Consider the following 15,122-nt stretch of genomic DNA (forward strand, 5'->3'; position numbering starts at 1 on the left):
GCCCCCAACACCAATGAACTGGGGCCTGCAGGAACCCGGCCCTGACTCTGTAACTCAATAGCCGCGGCCAGAGTCTCCGGTACCACCCGAACCAGGTCAACTTCCTCAAAAGAGGGGGGATCCTCCAGTAACGGCTCGTCGGTAACTGGTGATGCATCCTCTGAAAAAGACACTAAGGATTCCCCCCCCCACTCTTGCCTTTAACAGCGAGCGATGAACATGCTTTACCCAATCCACATCATTTACTGGTGCAATGGCGTAAACTGAACCTCCTATCCTAGGTGCCTTTACCACCTGGTACACCACTGAGCTCCAACAGTCCTGAATCTTATGACGGCCCTTGAGACCATAGTTACGAAGATAAACTAACTGGCCTACACCCAAGGGCACATCCTGGACACAAGAGTCATACCTTTCCTTACGGCGTTCAGCAGCTAACTGTAACTGTTTCCGAGCCCCTTCAAAAGCCACCTGCAGTCTTGTCTGATGCTCTAACACCCAGTTATTAACACTACCAGGACCCTTCTCCTGGCCCCTACCCAACAAGAAATCAACAGGCAGTCGTGGTTCTTGCCCGAACATCAGAAAATACGGAGACTCCCCAGTCACTTGATGGGGAGTTGTGTTATAGCAGTAGAGTAATTGGGGAAGTGCAGAAACCCAATCATCCTTCCGCGAACTGGGCAGGGTGCGCAAGAGAGTGTGCAGCGTCCGATTAAACCGCTCTGTAAAAATCAGCTGTAAGGCCTGGCCAATAACAGTGTTGACGAACCAGCTCAGTGGTGCGGTCAATGCCCTAGTGCCCATGCCCTTGGTGAACACTAGTCAAAACCTCACCCTGCAACGCAGACGGAAGAACCCATTGAAAGATTTCCTCACCTCCATCTGACCGAAAAACACGGCGATACAACACGCCCTCCTTGTCCACCAATCGATCCCATTGGCGAAGCAACACCAGGGCGGTTTTGGACATCTGTCTACGCTCTACCAAGGACGGGGGAACCCCTCGTCGCCAAAACCTTAAAACCTGACCAATGACTGGGTCGGCCTGCTGACACAAGCCCATATCACCCCCAAAACCAGGCAGCACAGAGATCACTGCCTGAGTCACCGGTGGACGCAACTCCACCGCAAACATCTGCTTAACAGTAACCGGCACCTCAACTCCCGGCAACAGTGCACTTACCTCACCCTGGCCGTAAGGATCCTGTCTTGAGAGGGCATCCGTATTTCTATTACTCCTACCTGACCGATACTTGATAATAAAATCAAATGCTGCAAGCTGGGCTGCCCAACGTTGTTCAGTGGTGGCAAGTTTAGCTGTGGCCAAATGGCTAAGAGGATTATTGTCAGTGTAGACAATGCACTTATGCCCCAACAGACATTCAACTTTTCAGTCATGGCCCACTTGAGCGCCAAAAACTCCAACTTCATGGAGCTATAATTAACCATATTGCGCTCAGTGAGCCTAAGACTTTGGCTGGCGTACGCAATCGGTCGCACTCTGCCACTCTGCTCCTGGGAGAGGACTGCCCCCAAGCCACCATAGCGTAACTCAGATGCACTGGTGGGACACCGCCACTGTGAAACTGCCTCGATCTTACCTGGGTCAGTGGATACACCCTGAGCAGAAATATGACGACCTAGATATTTTACCTCTTTCTGGAAAAACGCGCACTTCGCCAATTTAGCCTTCAAACCCTCATGCTCCAAGCGACCCAGCACAAGCTCCAACCGCTCCAAATGCTGCGAAATGGAAGAGGAGAACACCACAATGTCATCTAGATATAACAATAGTGAGCTACCCTGTTGATCTCCAAACAGCCATTCCATCAAACGCTGAAAAGTGTTTGGAGCATTACACAGCCCGAAAGGCATGCGATTGAACTCAAATAGACCGAAAGGAGTACAAAATGTCATCTTAGCTCTATCCCTTTCGAGGACAGGGACTTGGTTATAACCACTAGCCAAATCCATAGTGGAAAACCACCCCGCCCCCGTCAAGAAATCGAGCGACTCCTCAATGCGCTGAAGGGGAAAAGCATCCTTCCTCGTCTTTGCATTTAACTGACGGTAGTCAACACACATACGCAGGCTTCCGTCCTTTTTTTGGACGAGCACTATAGGCGATGCATATGGACTACAGCTCTTCCTAATAACGTTGGCTTCCAGGAGCTGGTTGATATGCGACTTAAGTACCTCATACTCCGACGGCGGAATTCGCCTATACCGCTGACGAACAGGAACTGAATCCAGCAATGTTATCTTGTGCGAAATCACATCTGTGCAACCCAGATCACCCTCGTGGGCTGAGAACACAGACTGATATCGCCTCAACAGCGCTCTGACCCTACTTTGCTCCTCCTGCGACAAGACAGACAAATCAACAGCTTCAATTTGGATCGGAACAACTGCCCCAACGACTTGAGAATGCATTGAAACAGTCACTGGCCCGTTCTTGGTTATCCCCGCTGGCAAACTTACCACCTGAACACTATTAAGTGTTCCTAACATCGTTCCAGCATACAGCATTACATCTATGGTCCCTACATTAACCATAGGCAAATAGACTGTACCACGGACAACTCTGACAATCCCGCTGGCGAACCGAATACCGGAGGCTCAAACAAAACAATCCCCTCTGCATACTGTTTAGAACATGTGGCTGGTACAAGCTTTAACATCCCACCTGGAACACGACACGAATTACGACCCCGCAATCTGACCTTCAAATTCAAATTTTATTCCCCATGCGCACTAGTGAGGACTGGTCCTCTGCTAGATGGCAGTGTTGTAACGCCTGTAAAATGAATTTTGGGGCCTGCACTAAAGAGGGACAATCAAACAAGCTAGGGCCATACTGACCAAAAAGCTCCTGATTGCATCGACTAAGGACATTCATCCCCAACACACCGGGAATTCCAGTACCGATGCCGCTAGGAGAATCCCTGACCATCAAAATCCCACACTTGGGAATCAATCGATTACACATCTCAATATCCAACTCCATGTAGCCAATGTAAGGAATCGACAACCCATTGGCTGCATGGAGCTGGAGCCAGTGGCACGACTTTAACCGATCTACACCCCATGATTGAAACTGCGTTTGAAAGCAACTTTTAGTAATTGTGGACACCATAGACCCAGTGTCAACCAAACAAGGCACTTTAACACCAATGCGGACAAGAAGGTGTGGACAAGACAACATTAAATGAGATAAAGCAATACCCGACCCGTTCTCCTTCCCGATCGCGCTTTGGCTCTGCAACGCAGTGGGGACTAGTTTCCCGATGGCGTCGGTGAGTCAGACCCTGCACTATTGGTTTGCGTCGTAGCAATTAACGGAAAATGAGTAGGTACACGCTCCCCATCGCACTCTCTAGCAAAGTGACCCAGTTTCTGACATCTTCGGCACACAATCTGGTTACGACGAGGAGATTGACTATGGGGCTGGGAAGTGTATAAACGGGCAATACTTTGAGTTAACTTACTTATTTTTTCCTGCTGCAACCGCAACATTTCTCTAACCTCGCCCAACTCAGACTCTTGAAAAGACCACGCCGAATTCCCACAAGGCTCACCCCGCACCCCATACTGAATGCCATAAGCAGAAGGAAGTGAATGACTGCGACCCCTTGAACTTTCTGGCATACCCTCCCGTTCCCATCGGAGTGCTTCACCCTGTACGTCTAACAAGGTCATGGTAGGTTGGCCTCGTACCAGCTGTTTATGTTCTCACCAAAGAGCATTGTCATTAACATGCTCAATAAACTGGTCATGCAACAAAACTTGAGAATTTGGCATGGCATAAGGAGACTTTTGCTTTACTTGCTCCAGGAGACCAATCAGAGCAAGGGAGAACTCCAACAAAGACTCTCCCTCCCGCTGTTTGCTGGAGAAGAAAGCCTCCTGCAAAGAAACATATGACTGTGAGCAACCATACAACTCCCTTAGCACAGACACGATTTTTAATGGATCGCTACGTTCATCAACTGGGCGGTAACAAATCTCCTCTCTGGCTTCTCCCTCTAAATGGTCAAAGAGAAAGAAAGCTTTATCAGACGCTGATATATGACAGGCCTGCATACAAGCCTGGGCTTCCTCAATCCACTCCTCAACGTCAAGACCAGACCTGCCACTAAATTTTGGACACTTCCGATCTCATGGTACAAAAACATACTTCTCTCGCAGGACAGCACACTCCGTACTTGACTGAGACGTGGAGAGAGAAGGCCCACCGGCAACAGGAGACGGCCCACTAGAACCCAGAAGAGCAGATAATTGCTCCTGCCATAACCGTTCGTTATCTGTTCTTAAATGACCTACCATCTCCTTTAATTCACGCAGTTCTTCCTCCATATTTGTAGCACAAACCTCAGTCACTACCCGAGGAAGGCACACCGGACGCCGCTGCTGTCTCTCCTCCGGCCCAATGCTTCACCGTAAATCAACCCTAAAGCAAAAACACTAACAAAACAACAAAGAGAAAGAAAACAACCAACCAAGGTTAAGTACACAGAGCACCCCAAATACATATGTACCCGTGTCTCTCTGAAGAATGAAAGCCTATCCTGCCGATTACGCCAGAAATGTGGCAATGCCGTGGTAGGGCAATTAAATGTAAAATTTCAGACCCGATTACGCCACCCCGAGGTTAACTGGGGAAATAACACCACTAAGGAACAGGGGTTCATTAGGCTGAATGAACGAGAGACAGAGATACAAATATACAAAACTTTATTATAGGTCACAAATTAAAGACATCCCATAGCATGCAATGCTGGATCTCAAATAGCTATCACACGCAATCAAAAAAGGACAAGGCACTCTGTGTACTCACACAGGAATGAAATAAAACCAAACAAACAAATAGAAACAAAACTTCGGGCACCGGCTTCTCAGCGGCAAGGGCAGACTAAAGGAGGTACCGGCCTTACAGGTGCTCTTCACACACATCCACACACTCACACAAAGTGAAACGTGAACACAAACTGCACTGCACTCCACACAATTATACTACCCCCAATACTCTGAGCTAGCTAGCCTCCTAGCCCAACAGTGCCCGAGATGGACAACACAAAATAATACAATTACACAAACACCAAAAAAAACACAATAGATGAAGAAGGCAAGAAAATAAAGAGAACAAAAGTTCTCGTTGCCCTAAACAAAAACAAACAAAAAAAAGACAGAAAAACAAAAACGAATATAACAATTTAAACAAACATATCAAATAACCATGGGAACCATTCTAATAGGCTGCCAAGGGTGACCAATGGAAAAACCCTATTGCCCAAATTGCCACACATATATAAAACTCTTACATCACAGAGTACCTAGTGTGTGAATGTATTTTAAAAAGGATTAATAAAAAAAGGTAGGTAGGTCATTGTGCCATTTCCAATGCAAAATTGATTGTATTGCCAGCATTAAAATGCAATTGGGTCTAAGTGCATGGGTCATTTTGTTCAATGGCTTCATAACTATGGAAATAGGGTTGACTACTAGTTGCTATATATGTTAGCTTTTTACAATACACTTATGTTTATGTATTGCTATTGGTTGTAGTTATCCTGTTTGTTGCACTGTATTCAGAATACCTTCACTAATTTCAGTTCAGCCTTTATTTGTCACATAAACATTACTGCACTGTGAAATTCTTCATTCTTCACATATCCCAGCTTCTTTTTAGTAGGATATATAATATATATATATATATATATATATATATATATATATATATATATATATATATATATAACTAATATATATATTAGTTATATATATATATATAACTTTATACAATGACACATACACTTTGGTCAATTTGAGAACGGCAATTAGCCTAATCTGCATTTCTTTGGACTGTGGGAGAACAACCCACCAAGCACGGGGAGAACATGCAAATTCCATGCACACAGAGGCAGGAATCGAGCCTGGCCGGGAATTGGACCCGGACCCTGGAGGTTCAAGGCGACACCTTGCACTTCCGTCACCGATATACACTCAACAAAAATATAAACGCAACACCTTTGTTTCTGCTCCGATTTTTTTCCTTTTATTGTGGGCAGTATAAGGTACACCTGTGCACTACTCATGATGTCAGATCAGCATCTTGATGTGGCACACCTGTGAGGTGGGATAAATTATCTCAGCAAAGCAGAAGTGCTCACTATTACACATTTAGACTGATTTGTGAACAATGTTTGAGAGAAATGGTAATATTGTGTATCTGGAATGAGCAGAAACAAAGGTGTTGCGTTTATATTTTTGTTGAGTGTATATAATTCTGCCACCTAATATATCATTAATAATTTTAAATTTATTAAAGAAGTACATTATACAGTACTTTTATTCATTTATAGCTACATTTAATGTTGTATAAGAAGGCTTTACATGGCAAAAGATCATTAATAAGTCATATCATTAGTATATCATTAGTTTTGTTTTCTGCTACTACAGGTGCTGATGTTAAAACCATTCCTAGTTCTGTGACTTACGCTGACCTCGATCTAAAACCGCTGAAAAAAGGAAGGAGTATACGAGGTAGAAGAAAAATAAAGAAACTTAACTTCTATATTGTTTATCACCATATCTTGTTTTATGCGATAAATAAAACAAAAAATGTGTATTAATTTAGTAGGAAAATAATCAACATCAGGATGGTTTAATGTAGAGCAGTTCATGTTTCCATCTTGAGGTTGATTAGTTTTCATACCAGTATATAGTGTACTGTACTGCAGTCTTTTAACAGCTACACATTTTGTACCATGTTCTCACTTCTCACTATTGGCCACTGCACAACTACACTTCGTGGTCATCAAATCAAATCACATCAAATCACTCCAGCACAAATCACTTTAAGCATATTTGCACTGCATAAGTCACTTTTAATATATACCATTTATTCGGCTGCTCTTATTGTTTTACATTTTTTCATATATTCTCCATATATTTTCTATATTGTGTAGTTTTGTGTACAGTTATTTTACTTTTAACTTTATTTGTATATTTTTATTTTATTCTTCCCTAGTTAAACTTACCCTTTATTTTGATTTTCATTTTTATTCCCTATTCCTATTCATATTCTTTTATTCTTAGGTCACGAGCAGTTGTCTAAGCATTTCACTGCACATCGTACTGTGTATGTGACAAATAAAATTTGAATTTGATTTTTGAAATTTGACTTGTGATATGGGAACTATATCAGGAACACAAGTTCCTCATAAGTTTCTCTTTGTCCTTTTGAAGTTCTTACAGAAAAGAATTTAAGCAATATTTAAAACATCTCTAATTATTATTTAAAACAATAATAAATAATTATATTTCTGTTTATTTATATTATCTGTATTATATTATGTCCATGTGAACGAGCAGTTACTATAGAAACATATTACAGCAAGTGCATTGATTCAAACCTTTTGTCCAGTCATAACTTAGAATTGATTACTAACGTGGTATAAAATATTCTAATTTCGACTTTACAAATTCAAATGGTTGTAATTCTGTTGACACTCAAGCCAGGATTTCTTGTTTCCCACTAGGAAAGGCGAGTGCAGGTGATGATATTGTTTACTCAGAGATGAAGCACAACATGTAGGTACGACTCATGACATTTACAGTATCAATTTTAAGAGACAAACCAAAAACATGAAGTACGAAATATGTTTAAAGGTATTTTGGGTAGACTTTGGCATCTAGGACATTCAGTCTCCATGTACACAAAAACCGACCTCAAAGAATCACCTCATTCTCCTTGGAACTATTATGGAATAAGTAACTATGACCATGAAATATACTAACGCACCAAATAATAATAATTCCTGTAATTATTTAATTTATTTATTTTTGTTTTGTTGTGGTTACTGATTTAAATACTATATTGTAGAATGATATGTAATGAAAGTTATATCAATGAGAAGGTGTATAAAATGTATAATGTGGAAATGTTCTCTGTGTTTCTGTCTGCAGCAACCAGTAAAAGCTGATGAAGACACGGTTATCAGCTAGAAAATGTCAGTTTCTTCTTTTCTTCCCAAAATAAAAGCTGCTTGATTACTTTAAATAGGAAATAACAAAGAACGTGTCCACATCATCCACTGGCTTAACCTGCATGTGCCATATAATAGCCGTTCCTGAGACATGCACTGTTTCTGAGTGTTATGAAATAATTTCTCTTTTATCCGTCTCTGGAACAGTGTGTCCTATGTAGTATGTGTATGTGTATTCCACCTTATATATACTGTATGGGTCAAAACTCAAATTAAAATGTAAAATGAAAAATGGCAATATAATGATGAATTTAAATTTACATTTCCAACTTGTATACGCAACTTTGTGCTTAAAAATTCAACAATTCCATTTACATTTGTAGTTTGTTGTACTACTACTGAGGTTGTATTTATACTGGCAATTTGGATGCTTCATAAGCATATTCAATTATTACCTATATTTAAATTTAATGTATTTCCCAAATTGAATGATTCTCTTGCTATTAGTAAAATCTAATCAAAATGATAATTAAAATGTTATCCATATGTTTGTACGTTCTAGCAATGTATTTTATTTGTGTTTTAATTATTAAACTAATCACCTGGTGGCAAAATTGTTTGCATATGTATAAACTGTCATGCAGTGATACCTGTAGCAGTGTCTATAACCAAGCACAGGTGAGGAGCAGTGAGCTGTTTTTCCAAGATCAAAATCTGAAGGTCTTAGGGAGATATTGTCACATCTGGATTGCTCATTAGAGATATTTTGTCTACCGAAACATATTATACCGAAACATATTCTGTACAGTATCCACTTGCATGAGTTAACTTCCTCAGAATGGCATCACGAATGATTAGGTAGTTAGGAAGCAGAAAGGTGGGGGGGGGGGGGGTAGTATGGTATGATCCATACCTAATGATGGGTGAGAGAACTTTGGAAAGATGAAGCTTTTGGCTTCATGTGCATCAAAGGAAGCAGATGATGGCCTACATCCAGGTTGGTAGCATGATAGGGAAGTGCCCTAACAAGACGGGTGGGAATTGGATTTGGATACAACTATTATAGGGAGAAAATATGGTATGGAAAGATAAAACATATCATATTAAAATACATTGTTTCCTCATGCCTCCAATGTTGAAGGTCACAATTTCATGTTTTTACACTGAAATCATTCAACTGGTAAGTCCCATCACATGTACACTGTTTCACTGTTGGATGAAAAGAGCTTTAAAATAAACGTCTCTATGCATGAACGACAAATTTATACACACAAGGTTTATTTCAGGTGGTGTACATAAAAGAAGCAGGTTTATAAGTATCGCATTTCATAAATCAGTTTCACATATCATAAGTAACGGATACATCACCTTTAATGCAAAATCAAACCATAAATCAAATCTAATCATGTATAAAAGTATTATAAAGGATGCCCTTGATTTCTGAAAGACAGTCCAGACTCCTGCAGACCTACGCTTCACATCTCGGCATCTGTCACGCATGAAAGCTTCCTTAAAGAACATTCACGAACCAGGCACAGTTCCTCGAGTGTAATAAAAGACATTCTGGTAAAATCTTTGAATTAAAAAAAAGGTTTAAAATATAAAAACACAACATGAACACAAAAATATAAAGGAAAAAAATCAGTTGAAATGCTGAACAGAAAAGACAAATCACGCCTTATTATGAATATATGATCAGTTCCTCCGCGTGTTATCTGCTGGTGCATGTAGGATATGTTGATGTACTGACATCATTTTCTGGGAAAAATGAAACGAAAAAAAAAAAATGATGTGAAAAGAAGCATGTAGAGTTCAGGCTCATGAGGGGTTTTAGCCAGATGGCCACCCTGTATTAAACCTCCTTGACATTTCCAGAACGTCCACAAGGGGTCGTGTTTGTCCAAAGAGCCGTCGACACACAGACAGGAGAGAAAAAAGAAATGACTACAATTACTCTACTCCATAATATCTGATCAATAATGCCAATGTAGCCCAGATAAACCAAGTCCATCACCTTGTCAAGACCCAGGAAACATTCCAGAAATGAGGAGAGAAAAAGTGACATCTTGTTAGCTGATGATCTGGCTGGAGTTACACACACAGGGCTCGGGGGAACCTGAGAGCGACACAATCGGAGACAAAGAGAGAAAAAGGGTCAAAAGTAATTTTTCCAAAGATCAAATCACAAGCTCTGATCTTACAAACGTTTTGCGCGGACAGGCATTTTTGTACGTTCTGTGTGCAGAGGAAATCGAGTGACCTCACCTGTCCTCACTGAAGCCATCCATTTCCTCCTCGTCGTCTTCCAGCTCCATATCCAGCTCGTTGTCAAGGCAACCACGACCGTAGCTACTGAGGACGCTGAATAAAAGGACAAACGGAGATTTTAAATCGGACAATGTTCGTTATTGACTAGTGTGTGTTTGCCCTTGTGTGTTAACTGACCTGACGGAGCGACAAGTGAAGAAAACGATGCGTTTGAGTTTCTTGTTGTAGAAGAAGTAGTTGAAGGACCAGAGGTTGCCCTCCTCACCAAAAGGGTCTGAATCCAGATCTGGGTTATAGCTAAAACACACACACACACACAGTTATAGACCAACACCTTTTAAGTTGCAGATAGAAAATAAGTGAAAATAAAAACAAAAACTTTTCCCTTTAATCTTCAAGATCTTCTTCTCTACTTTAACTTCCTTTGAATTGCAAATGGCATAAAACGTGATTTCAAATGTTGTTTGATGAAGAAAATGGGTACTAATAAAACCTAATAAAATGTTTGGATAGCCTTTAAAAAAAAAAGAATTAAAATGTAAACAGGGATTATATATAACAAGTTTTTTTTTTTTAAATAGAGGTTTACATTTGAGGCAGTAATATGTTGCAGTTCCTCTAATATCCTACAGGTGGTGCTCTTCTAAACTGTCACATAAACAGAATTATTATGGAATCTGAAAATAAATATATATCTCGAATCGGGATAAAATCGCAATACAAACCGAATCGACAACAACAGTATCGTGATTCTATTGTATCGTCCTAGTAATTAATCATTCAAGTCATGTCTTTGTCGTGGTTGAATCTTATATCGTGTTCAGCTGGTAATAAAGTGCACTATGAGCTGTCTACAACACTTTTACATTACATCCTATGTGGTTTGCATACATATATGTGAATAATAATAATAATACTTGTAGTTTGGGGGATATAAGCACACTATGTAGCTCATGATAACATCTACACATCGGGATTTTTGGTTACATCTTAGAATTTGACGTAAAAACACACACGGACACACACCTGTAAATGTCACAGCTCTGCAGATTGATCTCTTGGTCGATGGCGTTCCACAGCTCCGGCCCGAGTGAGTTAAACGTCTCCCCTACAGAGGAGTACAAGCTGCTGTTCACAGCATTGGTCACCTGATGGGGAGAGCGACACCGAGACAGTCAGGCCAACAGCAGTCTCACACAAGCGACCTCGGAACCTCGTCATCGAAATAATTAAATAGCAACAAAAAAACCCATTAGTGCGAGCGCATTTATATGAACCTGTAATTTACAGCTGCACTACAGTCAGAGCTTCTCTTATTGAAATAACGCTCTCCTTCTGACTCATCTTAAACCAGAATTCAACAGCAGTGTCGCATTACACACCTTATTTCCATCTGCGCTCCTCCAGATTACCATCAAATACAATCTACCGTATTTTCACTTCCTTTAGGTGTTACACAATTTTGTATTACAGGAGCGTAATGTCAGACTTTCCCTAAATGAGGGCACGCCTCCGTACTAGAACAATTTCTTTCATGAATCATTAACGGGTAAATCATGGTCCAGATTCAGAGGCAATAAAGCATTTTAGTGGCTCAGACCAGGCAAGAAGAAAACACTGTAGCAGAAACCATGTTACGAAACAGACAATGTGTTGTTTACACTATTGCCTACACCTAAGCTTTTCAACTTGTATAAATTCCACCACATTAAAAGTAATTCCACACCAAGTATGAATATTTTGTAAAAACGCACATGCTGACAAAATTGTGCATTATATTTCTAATTTAAGTACATTACCAACCTATAGTACCAGTTATGGTGGAAAACTGTCCAACCTGGCAACACTGCCTACGAGTTTACTTTATGACTTATAAGACTGGCGATTTCACCCAGAGATGATAACGACGGCGATGATGAAAACTACTTGACCCGACTCACCCAGTTGAAGCTCGGCTCGCGGCTGAACTCGTGCGCTCGGGCAGCGCTGAAATCGTAATCGGGACGGAACGATTCGTTCAGCGTGGTGATGAGGTAGAACAGAGTCTTCCTGCAACACTTATCGCTCAGAGGGTTCTCAGCTTCATCGCCACTCTTTCCCAACCTGAAGAAAAGGGAGACGGAGAGAAAGAGAGACCGTCAGATTATCGGAAACTGGATAAAACGTGCATGTCCTCGGGACAAGGAAGGGAGTCCTCAGATAGAACATGCAGTTTATTAAAAGAGATGGCGGTCAGGACGGACATTTGAAGGGAAAAAAAAAACATGATGTACATGAGTGTGGTTAAGGTTTTTGATGATGGCCTTTGCTGCAGGTTTCAGTTGGGAAAAAGAAAAAAAAAAAAAAAAAAAACCACACAACTCTACACATCCCCTGTTCATACTGTGTGAAAAATACTCACTAACCGAACATGAAACATGACCTCAATTCTGATGACCTCACCGTCCCGTCTGGTAGAGATTTCAAGTGAAGATCGGAAAGCCCCGGCCTGGGCCGTGTGGCCATTTGATTATGTGCATAACACACATCATTCACATGTGGGATAGTGTGTCTCATACCCAACCCGGATTAGAAGACCTAGTTCTCTGCCATATTTTCCCTCCCTCAGTTTGGTGGTTATGGCAGTAAACCATAAAACCTTCAGTTTTGGGCTGATAAACCCGTACCACAGCAGTAATACGTTCGGTGGCAATGTGGTGTGAGGAAGCAGAGTTACTACTACTTTTTCCTATTCTGTCATGTTCCAAAATGGTTTAATCCTTCTGTATAAAAGACAAAAATGTCATATTTGTAAGAAACCACTAAAGAGTAAAATCTTGTGTTATTAGTCTGAGACAACATGGCACATTTGCCGTCCAAGTCCATGTGAATGAGCTGTGACTATAGAATGATGTATACATGATGTATTAAAAGCCCTGAGGTTCATGATACAGCTGTGACAACTGTCCGTGCCATTAGAGTGTTACTGAAATAATCCGATCATGCTACATGAACAGACGTATTCGTCCAAACCTGTTAATTGTTGGTAAAATTCAGACACCATATCCCTAGCGAAGGGCAATCTTAATGCTTCAGCATACCGAGACATCTCGGACAATGCTATGCTTCCAACTTTGTGGCAATAGTTTGGCGAAGGCCCTTTTCTATTCCAGCATTACTGTGTTTCAGTACAAACCAAAGACTATAAAGACACTGTTTGACAAGTTCGGTGAGGAATAACTTGACTGGCCCGAACATACAGCCCTGATCTTAACCCCATCGAGCACCTTTGGGATGAACTGGAATGGAGATTGCAAGCCAGGCCTTCTCGTCCAACATGTGTCCGACCTCATCAATGCTCTACTGAGTAAACGGGGGACCGACTCCATTTTGAAGTCTACATATCTGGATACAACGTCATTGCAGGTTTGGCCGGATACCTTTGCCCATATAGTGTATGTTTATGAGAGAGAGATTGTAGGCTCCTTACAGGTTAGGACTTGGAGCGCTGCTGGTCTGCGGTGGTGAAAGAGCCTCCAGAACATGTGGCTCCCCCTCCTGGCAAAACTGCTTAAACATGTGCTTGTCGTCACCAGCCATCTTGCACGAGTAGCTCTCGATCCTAGAAATAAAGAGAACAAAAAAAATTTATATATACCATTTTAACATTTCTTGGTATTAGTTTGATAAAACACCCAAGTTTGCCGAAATAAATTGCCCAAGCTGATTAGCGTCATAAACAGATGAACATTACACCGTAATCAATTTTTTTAATATATATATTAAATAACTCATTTCGCAAATCATTTTGCAGCAAGTACAGTGACTGGCTACATTGCCAAATATCTATAGCAAAGCCCTAAAACTCAAGCTATGGGGCATTTGTCATGTTACATAACATCAAAAAAGAGGATTTTTTTTTTTTAATCTATCCAGCCAATTAAATACCAAGTCTATGCGCAACACTTGGCACATGAAATTACAGACATGCATCATTTATGTACCTCCTGTCTGGGCTTGGTGCAAGAAAATTCTCAAGCAAAAATTATAGATATTATGTTACAAATGCAACACACTTATCTTCGCAACCTTGAGGTCTACGTTAATGGAATCTGTTCAGGCACTGTAGTGAATGCTTGAGCCGTAATTCTGATTGGCAGAAAACACATTCCGTCTCATCAGCTGACAGTTCAGCTGCGAATCGGGCTGTTTATGTTTATACGTTATTGTTTCCATAGCAACACATTATTTACAGGAACTCTTAAAGCGGATGCTCTGCATAATCTACAGCTAATAATAAACGCAGGGAGGGAAAAAAAAAAACCAAGCTGTGTATACATTATGTTATCATTGCCTGTACAATATCTTTATAAGGCAACGCTAAAACATGATGTTTTCAGATGCAGGACATGGGAGTTGACATTTTGTTGTTTCTTGCCAACATGATGACCTGCATCTTATTTTTCGACGTCTAGTTTCGCATCACTTTGTAAGATCAGAGGTAATAGAGGACTTGCTACAGCGTGCGTGGGAAACCACAAAGTGTGTTGTAAAAAAACATTAAGAGGGGGGAAAAAAAAGAAAAAAGAAAACAGCTGCCATTCTAATGAGGTCCTTTAAACAGCACAGCTCACTGCAGTGGAACACACAGGCTGGATGTTGTTACAGGGGGCGCACACTGTTTATCTGGAGGTCTATTTGAGGCTCGGCTAAAATGTCACACGGACAGACGAAGGCCGTGCTTTTTGTGTGCCTGTGTGTGTGTGTGTGCGCGTGTCCTTAAGGGTTATGCAAGAGGAGAGGTTGCGCCAGGTCCAGACACACAACCCAGATCACATTTATAGGTGAAGGGCAAAAGTCACCATGGTTTATGGGAGTCATGTG

At 41.1% G+C, this 15,122-nt stretch overlaps 1 protein-coding gene across 1 annotated transcript in view; it reads right to left on the minus strand.

Annotated features, from left to right (window-relative positions):
* Nucleotides 1–9,249: 9,249 nt before the first annotated feature.
* The window catches only part of maf1b (MAF1 homolog, negative regulator of RNA polymerase III b), a 10,052-nt gene continuing 4,179 nt past the window's right edge, over nucleotides 9,250–15,122 (minus strand). Inside the window, exons 3-8 of the mRNA XM_053500541.1 lie at nucleotides 13,729–13,860; nucleotides 12,200–12,362; nucleotides 11,286–11,407; nucleotides 10,437–10,556; nucleotides 10,257–10,352; nucleotides 9,250–10,107 (exon numbers count right to left, since the gene is read on the minus strand). Of these exons, the coding sequence (XP_053356516.1) occupies nucleotides 10,083–10,107; nucleotides 10,257–10,352; nucleotides 10,437–10,556; nucleotides 11,286–11,407; nucleotides 12,200–12,362; nucleotides 13,729–13,860 (658 nt within the window). The 3' untranslated portion in view covers nucleotides 9,250–10,082. The remainder of the gene's footprint in view (nucleotides 10,108–10,256; nucleotides 10,353–10,436; nucleotides 10,557–11,285; nucleotides 11,408–12,199; nucleotides 12,363–13,728; nucleotides 13,861–15,122) is intronic.

The sequence above is a fragment of the Clarias gariepinus genome, chromosome 1 (assembly GCF_024256425.1).
Source record: "Clarias gariepinus isolate MV-2021 ecotype Netherlands chromosome 1, CGAR_prim_01v2, whole genome shotgun sequence".
NCBI lineage: Eukaryota > Metazoa > Chordata > Actinopteri > Siluriformes > Clariidae > Clarias > Clarias gariepinus.